General features: G+C 49.9%; 6 protein-coding genes across 6 annotated transcripts; 3 read left to right on the forward strand and 3 right to left on the reverse strand.

Moving 5' to 3' along the window:
- Window positions 1–699: 699 nt before the first annotated feature.
- Window positions 700–2,197, forward strand: LOC6506880 (upstream activation factor subunit spp27). Its single transcript, XM_001957035.4, has 2 exons — window positions 700–835; window positions 907–2,197. The coding sequence occupies exon 2, from the start codon at window positions 964–966 to the stop codon at window positions 1,705–1,707; it is 744 nt and encodes a 247-aa protein (XP_001957071.1). The 5' UTR covers window positions 700–835; window positions 907–963; the 3' UTR covers window positions 1,708–2,197.
- Window positions 2,198–2,330: 133 nt separating this feature from the next.
- On the reverse strand, window positions 2,331–6,508 carry LOC6493113 (adenosylhomocysteinase-like 1). Its single transcript, XM_001957034.4, has 3 exons — window positions 5,434–6,508; window positions 3,764–4,213; window positions 2,331–3,692 (listed from the first exon to the last, which is right to left on the reverse strand). The coding sequence occupies exons 1-3, from the start codon at window positions 5,953–5,955 to the stop codon at window positions 3,099–3,101; spliced, it is 1,566 nt and encodes a 521-aa protein (XP_001957070.1). The 5' UTR covers window positions 5,956–6,508; the 3' UTR covers window positions 2,331–3,098.
- Window positions 6,509–6,633: 125 nt separating this feature from the next.
- On the reverse strand, window positions 6,634–8,003 carry LOC6493112. The gene is made up of 3 exons (XM_001957033.4): window positions 7,455–8,003; window positions 7,195–7,394; window positions 6,634–7,136 (listed from the first exon to the last, which is right to left on the reverse strand). Exons 1-3 carry the CDS (start codon window positions 7,890–7,892, stop codon window positions 6,698–6,700), a joined length of 1,077 nt encoding a protein of 358 aa, XP_001957069.1. The 5' UTR covers window positions 7,893–8,003; the 3' UTR covers window positions 6,634–6,697.
- Window positions 8,004–8,212: 209 nt separating this feature from the next.
- On the forward strand, window positions 8,213–14,577 carry LOC6506881 (autophagy-related protein 2 homolog A). The gene is made up of 2 exons (XM_001957032.4): window positions 8,213–8,376; window positions 8,458–14,577. The coding sequence occupies exon 2, from the start codon at window positions 8,564–8,566 to the stop codon at window positions 14,324–14,326; it is 5,763 nt and encodes a 1,920-aa protein (XP_001957068.1). The 5' UTR covers window positions 8,213–8,376; window positions 8,458–8,563; the 3' UTR covers window positions 14,327–14,577.
- Window positions 14,578–16,208: 1,631 nt separating this feature from the next.
- On the forward strand, window positions 16,209–17,417 carry LOC6506882 (28S ribosomal protein S35, mitochondrial). The gene is made up of 2 exons (XM_001957031.4): window positions 16,209–16,443; window positions 16,504–17,417. The coding sequence occupies exons 1-2, from the start codon at window positions 16,329–16,331 to the stop codon at window positions 17,370–17,372; spliced, it is 984 nt and encodes a 327-aa protein (XP_001957067.1). The 5' UTR covers window positions 16,209–16,328; the 3' UTR covers window positions 17,373–17,417.
- Window positions 17,418–17,422: 5 nt separating this feature from the next.
- Window positions 17,423–18,164, reverse strand: LOC6493111 (histidine triad nucleotide-binding protein 3). Its single transcript, XM_001957030.4, has 3 exons — window positions 17,902–18,164; window positions 17,656–17,846; window positions 17,423–17,601 (listed from the first exon to the last, which is right to left on the reverse strand). Exons 1-3 carry the CDS (start codon window positions 18,089–18,091, stop codon window positions 17,560–17,562), a joined length of 423 nt encoding a protein of 140 aa, XP_001957066.1. The 5' UTR covers window positions 18,092–18,164; the 3' UTR covers window positions 17,423–17,559.
- Window positions 18,165–18,203: the final 39 nt, after the last annotated feature.

The following is an 18,203-nucleotide window of genomic DNA, read 5'->3' on the forward strand; positions in this document are numbered from 1 at the left end:
AGCAGAGCAGGGGGGGAAATCCGAGCAGAGCTCCAGGTTGCACCAGAAATCAAATTTAGAAAATCACACACGCACTTCGGGACCCACACGCACAAAAGCTGGCACACCATGGCTATATAAATAAACAAAAAATAACATAAAAAATAGCAAAATTACCTCAGCGCCCCCGACTGGTGTGTTGTTGTTGTAGAACTTTTTATTGGCTCCCTGCTAATGTTATTGTTGGTGCAGCTGCTGCAGTTTGGGCACTTTCCGCGACACGTGGACGGCTGCCAGCTGCGACACACACTTATTGCACATTTGGCCCCTGAACTGGGGCTTAACAATGGCCGAAAATAGTTGTTAAGTATTATTAAGTTTTGTTTAACAAAATACGCGACGTTCTTTTACGGTGAGACTAGCCAGAGTTGTCGCCCAAGGCAGTGCTGCCACATTATCTGAATGGGAGCTGCCACCTCGCGAGAGTGGGTTGTGTCTTGACTATGCCAAAAACTAATTAAAATTTTTAATTCGTTTTTTTTATTAAAATATTCAAACAAAAGGAAGACTTGCAGTTTTTATGTTATGATTGTGCAGTTTTGTCAAGCAGGGACGAATTGTATTGAAAAATACCAAACCTCGATAGGTTTGTCTGTCCTAGCGAAGCCACGAACCAAAAACTATCGATATTTTGTTGGAATATATTCAAATATATCGATATATTGATATTTTGTCAACCCTAAAAGCAACCCTGTACAGACGCCGGACACTTGGAAAAAAAGAGAAAAAAGAGTAGAAGCCTTCTCGGAAAAATCGCCCAGGAAACGTGAAAAGTCCACCAAACCCAGTCCCGCAGGTAGGTGAAAACTACAAAGTGCGGCTCAGAGTGCAGTTCCACATAACCGAAAGGCCTTTTATAACCCACAGAGCTGAGAAAAACGTGTCGCGCCGCCAGTCGGAAGAAGGTACATAAAAGTAAGGAACATGTCGGACATCTCCAGCGAGGACCTGCGCCGCGAGATCCAGGCGGTGCTGAAGGACGCCGACCTGTCCACCATTTCCGCTAAGCGAGTGCGCGAGCAGGTGGAGGGCAAGCTCAACTGCTCCCTGCTGAATCGAAAGAAGGAGTTCGACAAGATCGTCATGGAGGTGATCAACGAGCAGCAGGACGAGGAAGACGACGAGGACGATGACGACGGCAAGGACCCCGATGCCGATCCCGATGATGAGAGCGAGCAGAGCGAGGAGGAAGACCCCAGCAGCAGTGAGGAGGAGTCCCAGAAGAAGAAGAAGCCGGGTCCTAAGAAGCGACCCCAGCCCACCAAGCACAAGGCGCCGAAGAAGAAGCGTAAGAGCTTGAACGCCGACGATTCCGGTACCGAAAGCGATGCCGGATCCGATTCCGACTACGAAGTTGTGAAGAAGCCGGCCGCCAAAAAGAAGGCCAAGGCCTCGGGCGGCGCCGGAAGTGGTAGCGGCAGGAAGAGCACCGGCTTCACACGAGCCTACAACCTGTCGCCGGAGCTGAGCGCCTTGATGGGCGCCCAGTCGCTGCCGCGACACGAGGTGGTCAAGAAGGTGTGGGCCATCATCAAGGAGCGCGATCTGTACGACCCGAAGAACAAGCAGTTCGCCATTTGCGACGATGAGCTCATGAAGGTGATGAAGATCCGCCGCTTCCGCACCTTCGGCATGCTGAAGCACCTGAAGCCGCACTTCCTCGACTAAATCCCGCCGATCCCCTCCAGATGCAAATAGGCCTAACATACAAACACATCGCTTACAGCTTGAGCTTAGTTTCCGCTCTTCCTCTCTCTCGCTCTCCGGCAAACTTTCGGCTCCGCATGATTTGTTTGTTCCAATTTTTTATTAAGATTTAGTTACGCGATGTAGACTTCCGCATCCCGGCTCCTGGCCTTCGAGGAGCTCGGGATATACATATATATGTGTGTAGCATTAACCTAATTAAGAAGTCGGATCTACTGACCATTTTTTACGTAGGCTACGGCATTTTAAGTAAAAAGTATGAAAGGACGACACTGAAAGGAAAAAATTAAGAATGAATATAATTGTAATACATAAAAAAGAAAAGAAAAAATGAATGTATAATTTTTTGTAACGACTCGAGTAGTTTACATTTTATAAACGTATGGAAAGAACATAACAAGTTTAAGGTAACAAAAATGAGAAATAGACGAGTGATGCATCTGAAATATAATTGGAGTGTGTGTTCTTTAATGGGAATTGAAATATGAAAATGGGGAGAAGCAGTTTTGCTCAATTATTTCCTTTTTTTTATTATTGTTTTTGCGTTTTTCACAAATTTCTTACAAACATTTTTTTACTTTTTCTCTAATATACAGATTAGGTGTATATGCAGTGTATATATATATAATTCTCGATCTGATATATATGCCAGCGTGTATATAATTGAATAAATGGAATTACTTTGCACTGCATTTCTATCAACATTCTCAAGTGGAAGGACGAAGAACATTTAACAAATTAAGTACATAAACAATACGAGAGTCTAAATCGCTCCAGTTGCTGCAACAAGGGTTAGCAGACTGCCTTGAAACCTTTATAGTTTGACATTTTCAGAGAATTGGCAAAAGGATGTTTGTTTTAAATTTTAGAAATTTTTAATTAGAGCCTTAAAACATAACTGAGTTGCAGCAACTGAGCGAATTATCTAAAATAAATTCAATCAATCGGCAATAAAACATTTCAAAAAGGTTTAAATTCTTGAGGGGGCAAGATTAGTTGAGGGTTAAGCGGGGGGTCAGCTGTGGGAGTCTAGAGAGTCTAAGGGTTAAGTGAACAGGGGAAGAGAGAATACTTCTGCGGCTGAAGCAAGTGCTAAATACTAGAAGTTAAATGCTAACAAAAAAAGCAACCAAGAATTCCGCTCGAGCTAACTAATAGTAACTTTGTGACCTCCATTTCCTCTTTTGTGGTTCGTCGTCGTCTCTCAACAATTGATTTTGTGTTTCTTTCTAAATAGTTTTTTTCTTCTTCGCAAAGACAATACTTTCGTTGGCGTTGTTGTTGTTGTTGTGGTGTTATTGTCCGCATTTCCGCGCAAGTGCATCCGACCTATGTAGCATCTCCCCGACATCCTAGTAGCGATAGTAGTTGGGCTTGAAAGGACCGGCCTTGTTGAGGCCCATGTACTTGGCCTGCTCGTCGCTCAGCTCCGTCAGGTGGGCGTCGAAGGTGGGCAGATGCAGGCTGGCCACATACTCGTCCATCTTCTTGGGCAGCAAGTAGACGTCGGACTTGTAGCGGCCGGGCGGGGCATTGAAGAGCTCGATCAGCGCCAGAGCCTGGGTGGCCGAAGTAATGGAGACGGCGAACGAGGGGATGCTGGAGCAGCTGAGATTGACCAGCCTGCCCTCGGCCAGTAGGATAATGTACTTGCCCTCCGGCCAAATGATGTGGTCCACCTGGGAGCGCACCTTCTCCCAGGTCAGGTCCGGGGTGCGCAGGCCGTTCACATCGATCTCGGTGTTGGAGTGGCCCATGTTGCACACGATGCAGCCGCTCTTCATCTTGTCCATGTGCTCGCGCACCACCACGTTCTTGTTGCCCGTCGCCGTCACCACAATGTCCACGTTGCGGATCACCTCATTCAGCTTGACGACCCGGAAGCCGTCCATGCTGGCCTGCAGGGCGCAGATCGGGTCGATTTCGGTGATGTAGACGATGCAGCCCTGCCGAAAGTATCAGAAAAAGTGTATAACATTTTCGGATACACAAAAGTATGAGCTATTTCGCTAGTTACCTGCCCTTTCAAGGCCTGGGCACAGCCCTTGCCCACATCGCCGTAGCCGCAGACGACTACCTGCTTGCCGCCGAACATGACATCCGTGGAGCGCTTCAGACTGTCCAGAATGGACTCCTTGCAGCTGTACAGATTGTCGAACTTGGTCTTCGTCACCGAGTCGTTGACGTTCATGGCCGGCACCGTCAGCTTGCCGGCCTTGGACAGCTGATACAGGCGATGCACTCCGGTGACACTCTCCTCCACGATGCCCTTGACCAGCTTGAACATGGTCGGGTACTTCTTCAGCATGAGGTGCGTGGCATCGCCGCCGTCGTCCAGGATCATGTTGGGCTGCCAGTTCTCGGCGTTCACGCACCGGTCGATGCACCACCAGAAGTCCTCCTCGGTCTCGCCGCGCCAGGCGAAGATCGGGATGTTGGACTCGGCCAAGGCGGCAGCCACTTCGTTCTAAAAAGGGAAATACCCATTAGTAGTTGCCGTCAAAGTAATTAACTAAAAAATAGTTAGTCACTGCTTGTGGTTTTATTTTTTAACGACAAAATAGCCATCGATCTGGGGTTTAGGCTTTTCCAAAATAAATAATTAAATAAACCTGATGTATGCATATTTATTTTTGAGTTTCTATCGTCAAGGGGGAAGTCTCAAGTCTGGCAAACCGGAGCACCCTAATGCCAGTACACATATTTATAATGTGGGTCTTATATCGGGCTGATAAGGAATCGAACTGATTAAGATAAAGCAGTTTATAAGTTGTGGGCTCTATCACAATTTGTGTTGTAAAAAGAACTATAAAAATTATACTATTTTATTAATATTTTATAGAAAACAATGAAGCTGAAACTATTACTGAAGCGCAAGAGGAGACTCCCGGAATGTGATGGATGGGTGTCCCCTAAGGCGATGTAAACATGGTCTTATATCTGGAGCTTATATCGGCATTGATAGGAGAATCGGGCTGCACCCTCGGTAAGCACGGCACTTGGCACTTGGCTGATAAGCTGGTGGCCAGGTGATTCAGCGTGACAGCCCGTCAGGGCCGCCGCGGGTGATAAAAGCTGGAAGGGGTCTGGGCAGGAAGGGGTGTGGTGCCCGTTCCATTAGAGCTGCCATAAATTTTTTAGAGTCCACAGACTCTTGATAATTGCATTGGCCACGCCAGAGCAGGACCGATGCTGCCGGGGGGAACTGCGACAGTTCCACAGAAGCTCCACCACCAACGGCGACCCAATTCAGGGCACATCAATTACTCAGCGATTGCCAAACACTTGAGCCGCGCTGAGGGCGCTTAATTGATTAACATGGCTTGATTGATCATTTGTTTGCGCCGCCCGACGTGACGGCAATTGTCTCCAAGCGCTGGCCAGATCAAGTGACCGAAAATTCAAATAAAAATCTACAGACACTGCCGTCTCCAAATGTAAAGGTATGACACACAATTCAATGAATCTACGCTCGTATTCTGGCATCTGTCTGGGTTGTTTATGACGCTTGTAACTACTTTCTGTTGAATAGCCTCCACTTGCAGCGACATTTAGCTTTTGCTAAAAACTCAATAATTTCCATAACTTTATGGCCGTGCACGTGGCTTCCAACAAACTCCTAGCTCGTGCCGTGAATACTAAGTTAAAATAACAGAATTATTTGAGAGAGCACCCTTTTCTACACACCTGCGTGGAGTAGATGTTGCAGGCTGCCCAGCGCACACTGGCTCCCAGCTCCACCAGCGTCTCGATGAGCACCGCCGTCTGGGCGTTGATGTGCGTGCAGCCCACAATCTTGGCATCCTTCAGGGGCTTGTCCTCCGCCGCCCGCTTCCTCAGGGCCATGATACCGGGCATCTCCTGCTCGGCGATCTCGATCTCCCGCCGGCCGAACGCGTGCTGGGCGGCGATATTGCGCACACAGAAGTCGGAGCTGCCGCGCGAGTTCTTCTGCACCTTTTCGCGTGGCGGCACATCGTCCCCGTCCTCGCTGCTGCCCGTGTAGCTGGCCGAGCTGAAGGAGTCCGTCGAGGAGGCGCTCAGCGACCGGCTGCGGTAGCGACTGGTCTTCTTCAGCGCCGACGACTGCTTGGTGGCCGGCGGGGGCACCACAACGCTGGCATCCTGCGGCGCCGCTCCGGCCTGCTGCTGCTTGTCGCCACCACCGAACCCGGGGTCCACCACCACGGTGTCGGCTAGGTTGTTCATGATGGGTAGCAGGTTGACTGTTGCTCCTGCCGCCTCTCCTTCACCGTTTCCAGCCCAAATCCTCCCCTGCACGTCGCCTGTTTTTGCTCTGCTGCAGCGCTGCCTCCTCCTCTGCTCGGTTATGTAAACTGGCGCTCGCTCGCAGGACTATCTGAAGCCTCTAGAATTGAGTGTCCAGATATGAATACTGCCCCGAATCACGTGATGCTCCGACGCTGCGACGACCACAAGTAGCCGCTTAATTGTTTTTAAGTTTCCGTCTCCTTTGTTTCACCTCTCCAGTGTGGTTGTTGTTGTTATGGTTGGGTACTTCTGCTTCAGCTGCTTCCTCTTCAGCGGGGCGCCACGCAGATTCCGGCGGAGATTGGGGCGTTGGGGGGATAGTTGTCGGTAGATGACAAAGTCGTCTGTGAGGTGACCAAAGCGGGGATCGTTTCGCGATCGTTTAAATTTGTTTTTTATTTCGGAGAAAGAGAACTAAACCAAAAACCGAGGAAGTGTGCCCAGACTTGGCAATGGTGAAATGCCAGTCTTTGGGGGCTCTGCAGTTGGAACTCCTTGTGCTTTCAGCGGGATGTTCCGGCTTTTGTTTTTCTTAGCGATTTTGAAATCGCAATAATAGTTTTGACTTCGCCCTAAAAAATAACTAATTTAAATAAATTAAATATAAAAAATAACTTTTATTATTGTCCAATTATTCGAAGTTTATTAAAATAATAGTTAACATGTATATGACACCCCATTACATCTCTTCCTGGAGATAACCGCACAACTCGTAGTCATCCGCCGTGGTGACCAAGCGGGCCTCCGTCAGCAGGCCCTCCTTGTACTTCTCTCGCTTGTCCACCACGCGAGAAAGCTCCTCCACAGCAAGTGGTCCCTTCTTGGCGTGCTTCTGGATGAAATCAGACACCAGGTGCTTGTCCACCACGGACATCTCTAGGCTCCAGCTCCAGGCCAACAAGGCAAGTGGCCTATCGGGCCTGAGACTCAAAGATGGAGAGATGAGATGCCGATACAGGCAGCCGGCAACGATGTGCTGCAGTTGCTCCACTTGACCAGGGAAGGCACAGGGATGGTAGAGCATCACAATGGCACCTTCAGCCAGGTTGCGCAGATACCGTTGAGGAGGCAAGTAGCTGTAGGCACCATACTCCGCCGGCAAAGGGCGATAGGCACCACTAAAAATGGGGAAATTATATAGATTTTAGAAAGACTATAACATTATTTACAACTAACTTGGTAGCAGGAAGGTGGGTGTAGTCGATGGTCTCATTGAGGCACTTGGCAGGAGGAACATAGGCGCTGGGCACAAAGTGTTCTGTCAGAATGGCTTCCCTGGTAAGGTTCGGCTCAAACAACCGGCGATTGCTACTGATACACAGATAGTTGAGGCTGTCTCGGATGTCGTTTGGATCGAAATCCACAGCCAAGTTGCTCTGTAAACAAATTTTTTAATAGAAATATTGTATGACTAATGGAAATATAATTCAACCCACTTTTCCATCGTCACAGGGTATGTTGTCCTTTGGATGCGACTTGTGTGGCTCATTGGGTCCTTGGGGAAACCACTTTCCCTGCCATTTTCCTTTAGAATCCTCTGTAGTCGGTGACTCTGTGGTACTTGATTCCGTCACCTCCGTCCTCTGCTCTGGCGTCATCTTTATTATGTGGGGTTCCCCGGGTCCGTAGGGAAACCACTTGCCCTTCCAGTCATCTTTGAATGACGGAGTAGTTGGTTCATCTGTTGTTGGCTGCACACGTTGCACATTTTTCGGAATGTGCGGCTCTCCGGGAGCGTAGGGAAACCACTTCCCTTGCCAGTCATCCAAACCAAAAGTGGGCTCCAGAAGATTGGCATGGGACTTCTTGATTGATTTCGCCTCATTGATGGAGAAAAAAAGACACAGGACGGACAAAATATGCAAAAGAACCATAATAATTATTAACACAAGCAACAAAAGAAGAAAAACAAAGGAAACAAAATAATAATTAAGAATTTATAGTCCAAACAGCTGTGACCCAAGCTTCGTTTTACAGCACTGTTTTGAGTCAGACTTCCTACAGGGTATCAAGCGAAGATATTGGTTTCTAATAACTTAAATTATAGTCAGGGAATGGTTGAAATACATTATAAAGGCGGGTGCTACATCCTTTTTTATTTTAAATGCAAAACTTAATTTAAAAATTAGCCAAATACCGAGAAATAGATTCAAATATTTGTAAGCCACCTTCACATTTAAGGGGATTTCCTAGCCATCTGCTGCCTGGTCCCACTATTGCACCAACAACAAGAGGAAGAAGAGGAAGTACACTGCCCATGGTGGTCACTCTCTTCTACGCTTTAATTTGTTATTTTCCTAAAATAATGCACATATATATCCGACCGGATACCCCCGCCGCCTCCTCTAGCCTCAAAATGTAAGTCTAAAACGCATTACAATCGCTTATCACCTGAATTTGGCCGAATGACTTGTAACCATCACTTCCTTGTCTTTCCAGAAAACAATAACAAAGGTCTGTTGCTCGTTGTTGTTGCTGCTGCTGCTGCCCTGGAGAAAAATTAAAACGCACAAAGCGTAAAGTAGAGAAAATCTAAAAAACCACCATGTCGTGGTTTAATCCGTGGGACGGGCTGAAGACCAAAATGTGTCGCTACCTGCTGCAGCGATACCTGGGCCAGTTCTTCGAGAATAACCTGAACTTAGAGCAGCTGAAGGTGGACCTGTACAATGGCAAGGCCCTGGTGGAGGACATTTACCTCAAGGTCGACGCCTTCAACGATCTGTTCGAGGACCAGGGCTGGGCCTTCGAGGTGGTATCGGGTCATATCGGCTGCCTCACAGTCGTGGTCCCCTGGAACGCTTTGATGACAAACGACAGCAGCCTGGAGATCTCCAACCTGACCATAACACTGCGCCCGGTCACACGCTTTCAGAGCGGCACCACCATGCTGGAGTCCATGTGGTCGTCCGTCAGCAGCTCGATGCAAATGGCCGAGGAGTGCATGAAGCAGCAGGACGACGACGTGCCCTTCCTCAACCACAACAACGCCCTGATTGGCCTGGAGAAGTTTGCCGAGACTATCGACAATGTCCTGAACAGGATACGCGCCAAGCTGACCAACACAACGCTGAATATAGAGTACCTGCTGCCCAGATCCGACCGCAAGCTGGTCCTCTCCTTCCAAGCCAACCACGTGGACTACGTGAACAAAACGGGCTACGAAATGCCAACCTCCATTTCAGTAGATCCCGAGGCCGACGAGGATCCCAATAACTCCTTCAACGCCCTGCCAATGATAGCTAAGCACAATCTGGTGATCGAGGGCCTGAGCCTGCACACCTCCGAGGCCCTCGATGCAATGGGCCACCGGTACGAGCCCACGCCCTACGAGCAGCTCTGCAAAATTGTGGAGCTGAAGGGCGCCCAGAACATTCAGATCAACATCAAGCAAACGGAGAACATAGTGGGGCCCAAGGTCAGTCTGGAACTGAGCCTGGACGACATCTACTTCATGCTCACCCCCCGCCAAATACACCTGCTCGTCGAGCTCTCCAAAGGCTTCAACACCGGTGACGGCCAGCAGGAGCGGCCAAAGAAGCAGAGTCGAAGCTTGAAATCCCACTCGGGCAGCGAGTTCCAGGCCCAGCAACAGCAGCCCACTAGGATGACGGGCATCCTGGGCCAGAATGCGGACTGGTCCACGGGTCTGAATGAGCCGGAACCCTCGGAATACTCGGGCTATGGCAACGCCCCCCGGAGCCTGTACTCCCGAAGTCGAAAGATGAGCGAGTCCAACACCAGCATGGTGACCTCCTGCACCAATACGCTTCAGCAGGAGCTGGGCTACACGGAAAAGTCCGGCGAGATACTCAAGTTTAAGGTGCAGATCTCGAAGCTGTACGGCGTGGCGTTGCACAACGACATCCTGATCCAAAACACCGCGAATATCGACAGCTGGAGCACTGTCTTTGATCACGCCAGCTACGTACGCTACTCTGAAACGGCCAGAGGCTTCTTCATGGGCACCGTGCTGGAGAACGAACTGCCGCTGGCGGATCAGAAGTACCTGTTGCTGAGAGCGGCTCCCATACTGGTGAGCGGGAGCCAGCAGCGCTTCTTCCAGGAGCTCACCTCTCGGACTACGCTCTCGGCAACTGCCGTGGATTTCTGTGAAGTCCTCGACGGCGTCAAGGAGTACCTGTTGCGATTCGATCGCCAAAGAAACTGCCCGGATGGCTACCACATCCGCCCGGAGATCGTGCTCACCCAGAGCTCCATCTCTATGTTCAAACAGAATCACAATCGCAGCACAAACAAAATCGAGTGCCTCTTGGACGAGTGCACCGCGGAGCTAGATGTCTCCATTTACGATCGGCTGAGTGCACTCTTTGGCAGCTCGCCCTTCGCCGGGGACACCAATAAGCCGGACTGCTATCCGGAGGATCCCAGCCAAACGGAAGTGAGTGTCAAGTGCGATAACTTGCGGCTCCACTTACGGTTCCCGGTGATCGACGGGCGAGAAGCGAACGACCCGCAGAAGATTCCCTGGTGGTGCAAGAATGTGCGCCGGGATTTCTTAGCTCTGGAATTCCGTGGGCTGGTGGTCAGCTCTAGATCTCAGATCAGCATCGTGGCGGAGGAACTGGATGCGTTTTACTGTGATGCGGACAAGCAGAGCGCCGCGCACCTGCTGAAGTGCCAGCAGACCCAGAAGAAGATCCAAATCGATGTGCTCCAGCTGAAGGAGTCCAACAACGGGCAAGGCGATGCCCAGCGTAAGCCACTGCGGAAGTCTCCCTTCAGCTCCAAATGTACCTTCGGCTACACCTCCCATGTGGAGGGCCTTGACGGGGGCGTGGAGAAAACGGATGCCTTCTTGCCGGGTGAAACGGAGGAGATCAACGAGTTCTGCGACAGCTGCACCCAATCCTCCAAGCTGAAGATCTTCGCCTTTGTGCCGCAGGTCAAGGTGGTGCTGGAGTCGAAGGCCATGTACGAGCTGATCTACAATCGCCTGAACTGCGATCTCTTCATGTGGGAGCCGCGTTCCCCGCACTACAGTAGTGAGGCCTCGGCGCGCAAGGACTCGAGCTCGGAGTCTCAGCCGGAGGAGGAGGAGGAGGAGGACGAAGACCAGTTCCGCCGCAATCTGCTGCTGAGCACCAGCACCATGGAGAGCAGCATATACTTCTCCATGGCAGAGCCGACAACGCCTGCTCCGGCAGCTGCTCCCAGCCCGAAGGTGAGCAGCGAAGCCTTCTCCTTCGAGCTGTTCGTCGAGGAAGGTTCGCTGATCCTGTTCTCGCACTTGCTGGACCCGGAGAGCCAGCAACGCGGCAAGGAGTGCGGCAAGTTCCAGGTGAACCTCAAGGAGCTGCGCCTGTTTACGGTGAACGGCTTGGACAACGACCAGAACCGGAGCTTCTTTTGCATTCAGTTGGGCGAAATAGAAGCGATGCACTGCGGCAACACTCTCCAGGATTTGGCCCTGGCCTGGAGCGACCTGCCGGACGATAACTTGCTGCTCACGATCCACAATTTTCCGCGGGTGGAGGGCAGGAAGCGCTCGGAGGTTCTTTCCCTGGTGGCGGAGATCAAAAAGCAGCCGGAGCAGCGCATCAAGCGGATGAAGATGTCCTTCGGCATCAGTGGCGCCATCCTGCGGCACCACTCCTGCCACTCGGAGCACAGCTGGTTGAACCAACTGATGGACTTCATCGACGTGGCCGACTACCCCATCGAGGAGTACGAGCCGTTCGCCCTTGTCTCCGAGTTGCAGCTGCACGTCTGGAACGCCGGTATCGACTATCGTCCCAAGTTCTTCCCACAGCGCGCCTTCCTGGACCTCGGATACTGCACGCTGAGTAGCAACATCATCTCCTCGATGAGCGGCTGCACCCTGCGGGTCCTCGCCGAGGACTGTATCCTGCAGCTGGGTGCAGTGAACGAAGCCTCCGCGGATTGCCTTATTCCGGTCCTGAATCTGGGCCTGCTGAACATATCCTTCCGCCTGAACGAGGAGGGCAAGGGGCAGCCGCGAGTGGACCTGCGGCTCTCCATTCACGACATGCACCTGAAGACCTGCTACGACTCGGCAGCCGCTCTGGCTCAGTTGATAGCCTACGTGGCCAACGACCGGGATCTGACGGGTCTCGAGGAAGCCCAGGCGAATGAGGAGACCAAGCTGTCGGAGCCCAAACAGAACGATGACCACGAGGTCAGCGATCTCACCCAGAACCACGTCAACAAGCTGATGGCCGAGGCCGTCCAGGACGTGGACTGTAGTTCTCTCAATCCGCGGCTTGGCAATCCCCTGGGAGGACGCGAGGAGGGCATCGAGATCTTCTACTTCCCGGACGAGCCGAAGGAGAAGAAGAAGTCCACACCGGCCAAAATCCAGACCACATCGCTCATGGCGGAGAGCCCCTCGGTTATCGGCGACATCCTGGACTTTGAGTCGAATGTGATCATGAAGTCCTACTACCAGCAGAGCCAAATGGAGCACGACATCTCGCTGGGCACGCAGGTGCAGCAGGAGCTGGGCTCGCTCGACCTGGCCAACGCATCCCTGGAGGAGCGCGGCTTCGACGTCATCCACGACGAAGAGATCTCCCGAATGGACAAGTTCGGCATCAAGCAGATCTTCGTGTCCGAGGAACCCCTCCAGATCGTCGACAACCACTTTTGTCTGCCGCACGAGAAGGTGGACCTGCTGCGCCCGCCTGCCAACTTTCCGGTGGCCGAGAGCAGCTACACCCTGTGCGAGATGACCTTCACCTGGCACTTGTACGGCGGCAGGGACTTCCCCGAGCAGGCTCCGCAGAGATCGCCGGCGCCCAGTGGCTCCGGCATGTCCGATACGTACAAGTACGGGGTGTCCCAGGCCCAGGAGCAGGATAAGCAGGAGCGAAAGGGTGCTAAGAGGGGCCTGCCCAAGGAACCCAAGGGCTCCAAGCGCAATCTGGAAGTGCTGGTGGAGATGCAGCTCTCCAAGATCCGTTTCTCCTACGAGACTTATCCCGTGACCTCCATGTACTCCTCGCGGCAGGTGCTCCTCGTTTCGGAGATAGAGATCCGGGACAGACTGCGCTCCTCGGACATCAACAAGTTCCTGTACCATCCGACGGGCAACAATCTCTCCCACAAGCCGGATGAGAACATGGTGATAGTGAAGGCTCTGAATGTGCGCCCCAATCCGCAGAAGAGCTCGGATGAGGAGTGCTCCCTGAGGGTCTCCATTCTGCCCATCAAGCTGAACATTGACCAGGACACTCTGCTCTTCCTGGAGGACTTCTTTTCGGGTATCTTCAAGAACTCGGCCGGTGCTGGAGGCGGTGCCTCCAAAGCGGAGGGCAGCAGCTCAGCCGCTAGTGATATGCCTGTGATGTCGGTAAGCAAATTACCGGAAGACTTCGAAGACGAACTGCCTGATTCGGAGGTCAAGGAGATGGTGGAGAGGAATCTGAATGTGCTCATCGAAGAGCACAGCCTGGAAGCGGAGCCGGAACTGGAGGAGGAATCGGGCGGCGGAGCGGAGGCCCCGCCCACCTTCTTCCGCGAGGTGATCTTCAGTCCGGCCCTGCCCATTTGCTTCGATTACCACGGGCGCCGGATCGAACTGTCACGCGGTCCGGTCACCGGATTGATCATGGGATTGGCCCAGCTGCAGGGATCCGGAATCTGTCTGCGGGAAATCGTGAACCGCCGGGGCATCCTCGGATGGGGCAAGCTTTGCGAGTTCCTGGCCAAGGAGTGGCTCAAGGACATCAAGCGCAACCAGCTGCCGAATATACTTAGTGGCATTGGGCCCACCAATGCGGTGCTGCAGCTCTTCCAGGGCGTCTACGATCTCTTCCGGCTGCCCATCGAGCAGTACAATAAGGACGGACGCATTATCCGGGGATTCCAGCTGGGCGCCCAGAGCTTCACCGCCCGAACTGCCTTGGCGGCCCTGGAGATCACCTCTCGGATCATACACCTCCTGCAGTTTACGGCGGAAACCACTTTCGACATGCTCTCCGCCGGTCCGTCGCTGAAGAAACGGAAGGCCGGCCGGCAGGGAAAGCGGCGCCGCCAGGGAAGGCCCAAGGATCTGCGTGAGGGAGTCGCCAACGCCTACACCATAGTCCGGGAGGGAATCAACGAATCAGCCAATACCCTCATAGAAGCTGCCATTACCGAACACGACCAGAAGGGATACAGTGGCGCCGTGGGTGCGGTGGTGCGCCAGATCCCCCAGCTGGTGGTCTGTCCGGCGGTGCTGGCGACCCAGGCCACCACCAACATTCTGGGCGGGGCCAAGAGTTCCCTGGTTCCGGAGGCCAAGCTGGAGGCGCGGGACAAATGGAAGCAGGAGATCCATTAAGGGGATTAGGATAAGTAGCTTTAGTCTCGGGGTTAGTTAACCAACGTAATCTAACAAACGTTTTTTATCGTTTTACTAAAAATAAATAATAATGTACATACGCGAAGTACAAGCACAAGGCGGGACGATGGATCCTGAAAGATGATTCCGGAATGGGTGTGATTGAACTTATTCTGTTTAGCCATATTACAGTTCATCAAAGTTATATTTTTCTATTATTTTATCTAAATAAAAGTGAATATGAAAGTAAATGTATTTGGTTTTTGAATGGGATTATTAGGATTATTTTTGGAAAGTATTGTGCATTTTTCTGATGGGTCTCCTTTGGGAATAACAGGCAGGGCTATATGGCTCGAAGCGGAGCCTATATCTTTGCCAATTTTAATCCGATTCTTGAGCGGAATATCTTAAACGATTTGTATATCGATTCTACATAAATCTGCATTAAAATCTAAGATCTAAAATTGTATGATCTTAGATTTTAATTATTATTTTAATTGTTATTTTGTTAAAATTTCTGGGGCATCTTTCGAAAATCGACAATGAGGCGTGGAGCCACTATATGGCCCACCATGTAGGCCATATCTTTGCCAATTTTAATCCGATTCTAAAGCGGAATACCTTAAACGATTCGTAGATCGATTCTGCACAAATCTGCGTCAAAATCTAAGATAATAAAATTTTTAAGATTTTCTTTTAAATTTTCTGGAGGATCCCCTTCGAAAACCGGCCAAGAGGCGTGGAGCCACTATATGGCCCACCACGTAGGCCATATCTTTGCCAATTTTTATCCGATTCTTGAGCGGAATACCTTAAATGATTCGTGGATCGATTCTCCACAAACCTGCATCTAAATTTAAGAACGTAAAATTTTTTAGATTTTCTGTTAAATTTTCTGGAGGATCCCCTTCGAAAACCGGCCAAGAGGCGAGGAGCCACTATATGGCCCACCACGTAGGCCATATCTTTGCCAATTTTTATCCGATTCTTGAGCGGAATACCTTAAATGATTCGTGGATCGATTCTCCACAAAACTGCATCTAAATTTAAGAACGTAAAATTTTTTAGATTTTCTGTTAAATTTTCTGGAGGATCCCCTTCGAAAACCGGCCAAGAGGCGAGGAGCCACTATATGGCCCACCACGTAGGCCATATCTTTGCCAATTTTTATCCGATTCTTGAGCGGAATACCTTAAATGATTCGTGGATCGATTCTCCACAAACCTGCATCTAAATTTAAGAACGTAAAATTTTTTAGATTTTCTGTTAAATTTTCTGGAGGATCCCCTTCGAAAACCGGCCAAGAGGCGTGGAGCCACTATATGGCCCACCACGTAGACCATATCTTTGCCAATTTTTATCCGATTCTTGAGCGGAATACCTTAAATGATTCGTGGATCGATTCTCCACAAATCTGCGTCAAAATCTAAGATCATAAAATTTTAAAGATATTTTGTTAAAATTTCTGGGGGATCCCCTTCGAAAATCGACAATAAGGCGTGGAGCCACTATACGGCCCACCATGTAGGCCATATCTTTGCCAATTATAATCCAATTCTTGAGCGGAATATCTTAAACGATTCGTAGATCGATTCTCCACAAATCTGCGTCAAAATTTAAGATCATAAAATTTTTAAGATTTTTTGTTAAAATTTCTGGGGGATCCCCTTCGAAAATCGACAATGAGGCGTGGAGCCAACATATGGCTCATAGCGGAGGCTGTATCATCGATAATTTCCATCGGATTTCTAAGAGTAATACATTTAAATATTTTAAGATCTATATCCCATTAATGTGCATTTTAAAAATACAATTTTTAATTCCGATAAATTTGAAATAATATGAATTTGTGCGATAGGTTGGTAGCCCTTCTCAAGCTTACAGCTGATTTTTTTTAAGAACGAGTTGGCAGTCTTCTGGCGCATGGTTTACGTAAAGCCGCAAATTTTGTAGTTTTTTCTATAAAATATAAAATTTGTTGCAAAAGCTAAGTTAAGCAGCCATGGCGAATTCCTTGACTCGATTCTGGGGACAGGGATCCCTCCAAAAGCACGTGGTGCAGACCGGATTGCGCGGCTTTTCTAGTCAACAGAACCCTGAAGTCGAGGAAGAAGAAGGTAAACAATAAAGGCTCTCAAATAAAATTAATATATAAATACTGCTCAAAAAACCAACAGAGTTCCGAGTGCTGAGCCTGCGGACAGTGAAGCAGCAGTTCCAAAAGCGTCGGGAAGTGAAAAAGGATCCCGTGACACCTCCCCGCTCGAACCGCATGGCCGTGGATCAGGACTGGACGGCAGCATGGCCCGGACCACGGTCATTCCACCCGGCCAGTGTCCCACTGCCGCTGCGACAAGGATTCACAGAGCGCGGGGCAGCTGCGCCCTCGAAATTCGCCAACGCTGAGCTGATGAAGATCCCCAACTTCCTGCATTTGACCCCGCCGGCCATACGGCAGCAGTGCGAGGCCCTCAAGAAGTTCTGCACCCCCTGGCCGAAGGGCCTGGAGACGGAGGCTAAGTGGCAGCGCCATTTTCCAGTGGAGGTGATTACCACCGACTACCTGCAAGCCCTGCCCACAATCAGGAACCCCGAAGCTCGGAGGGTTACCGTTTCTCTAAAGCTCTCCGATCTCAAATTCGATGCCCATGCCAGGGACAAGTTCCTCCGTCTTGTCGGAGATCGCTATGACAAGGATACCGACATCCTCACCTTCGTCACGGATCGTTGTCCTTTAAGGAAGCAGAACTACGACTACGCCCTCTACTTGCTAACAGCCTGCTACCACGAATCCTTTGTGACCGAACCGTGGGAAGCTACCAAGTCGGAGGCTGACATGGAGGTGTACCTTTTCGGGCGGAACAAATCCAAGCTCTCCGCCGAGGAGATCCTGAACTGGAATGCTGCAGAGGGAGCGCCGAAGGTAGAACCTAGTCCCAGTTATGGGCAGAGTGTGGAGCAGCTGATCAACGAGGGCGAGAACGAGTACAACCTGACCAAATACAAGGAGGAAGTCAAGAAAATGTTGAACATTGCCAGTCAGTGAAGAGTGAACTAGAGTTGTGGTAAACAATAAAGTTGGAAGTTGTTATTCGGTAATGTTTTTACTTAAAATTGTATTTGGGCTTTCTTGGCACTTCAAAGATACAAATGGAATAATAGGGATAATAGTTTATAGAATAGATAACAAGAAGATACATTTTCCTACAAATTATATTAAAGAGTAAGAGTTACTATGCCTCTTTTGCGGAAAGATATAAACGAGCGTTGTCGGCCTGCAATTAAAGAGATTAGATTATTCCTTCAAAGCTATAAATTATATAACTTACTGTCTTAAACCAGGCCGATGGCAAGAATATTAGCTTGGATAGGAACCCCATTTGGGAGCGCGGGGCAATGGCATGCATGTGGAGATGGTTTACCGTTATAAATGGTGGCAGATGGAAGCCGAGCAGGGCGTCGTCTGTGGCCACTCCTTTTTCCCTGAGGAACTGCTTTAAGCCCTCCTCCATTCTGGCAACTTTGTTAAGAACATTATTTAGCTAAAATATGCAAGTTATTAAGTGCATTCTCACCTAGATCTTCGTGAGATTTATTGAGGGTCTTGAGGCTATTATGGTGCTCCTTGGTTACGGCCAGATAGTGATGCTGGGAAGCAGGCTTTATATCCTTGAATATCACAAACTCGTCGTTTTCCATTTCCAGGACAGTGTTTGCATCCTGGCCACTGGTTATTTTGCAAAATATACAATTATCCACGGACATGATTTATTTACTTGTAGTTTTTAGTTGGTTGTACTTTGACTTGGTGATGACACAAAATAGTCTCAGCTTTTACTAACGATACTTTTGATAGTTGGGCGGGAAAATTTAAATT

Source organism: Drosophila ananassae, chromosome 2R (assembly GCF_017639315.1).
Source record: "Drosophila ananassae strain 14024-0371.13 chromosome 2R, ASM1763931v2, whole genome shotgun sequence".
NCBI classification, from domain to species: Eukaryota; Metazoa; Arthropoda; class Insecta; order Diptera; family Drosophilidae; genus Drosophila; species Drosophila ananassae.

Excerpts from the sequence above, each read along its gene's own strand:
- LOC6506880 (XM_001957035.4), top strand. The coding sequence starts at position 964 with ATGTCGGACATCTCCAGCGAGGACCTGCGCCGCGAGATCCAGGCGGTG.
- LOC6493113 (XM_001957034.4), bottom strand. The coding sequence starts at position 5,955 with ATGAACAACCTAGCCGACACCGTGGTGGTGGACCCCGGGTTCGGTGGT. Across the intron at positions 4,214-5,433 it reads GCAACATCTACTCCACGCAG|AACGAAGTGGCTGCCGCCTT; the intron begins GTGTGTAGAAAA and ends TTCCCTTTTTAG. Across the intron at positions 3,693-3,763 it reads CCCAGGCCTTGAAAGGGCAG|GGCTGCATCGTCTACATCAC; the intron begins GTAACTAGCGAA and ends TACTTTCGGCAG.
- LOC6493112 (XM_001957033.4), bottom strand. The coding sequence starts at position 7,892 with ATGGTTCTTTTGCATATTTTGTCCGTCCTGTGTCTTTTTTTCTCCATC. Across the intron at positions 7,395-7,454 it reads TACCCTGTGACGATGGAAAA|AGCAACTTGGCTGTGGATTT; the intron begins GTGGGTTGAATT and ends ATTTGTTTACAG. Across the intron at positions 7,137-7,194 it reads ACCCACCTTCCTGCTACCAA|TGGTGCCTATCGCCCTTTGC; the intron begins GTTAGTTGTAAA and ends CCCCATTTTTAG.
- LOC6506881 (XM_001957032.4), top strand. The coding sequence starts at position 8,564 with ATGTCGTGGTTTAATCCGTGGGACGGGCTGAAGACCAAAATGTGTCGC.
- LOC6506882 (XM_001957031.4), top strand. The coding sequence starts at position 16,329 with ATGGCGAATTCCTTGACTCGATTCTGGGGACAGGGATCCCTCCAAAAG. Across the intron at positions 16,444-16,503 it reads TGAAGTCGAGGAAGAAGAAG|AGTTCCGAGTGCTGAGCCTG; the intron begins GTAAACAATAAA and ends AAAAACCAACAG.
- LOC6493111 (XM_001957030.4), bottom strand. The coding sequence starts at position 18,091 with ATGTCCGTGGATAATTGTATATTTTGCAAAATAACCAGTGGCCAGGAT. Across the intron at positions 17,847-17,901 it reads TAAATCTCACGAAGATCTAG|TTGCCAGAATGGAGGAGGGC; the intron begins GTGAGAATGCAC and ends TTCTTAACAAAG. Across the intron at positions 17,602-17,655 it reads CATCGGCCTGGTTTAAGACA|GCCGACAACGCTCGTTTATA; the intron begins GTAAGTTATATA and ends CTTTAATTGCAG.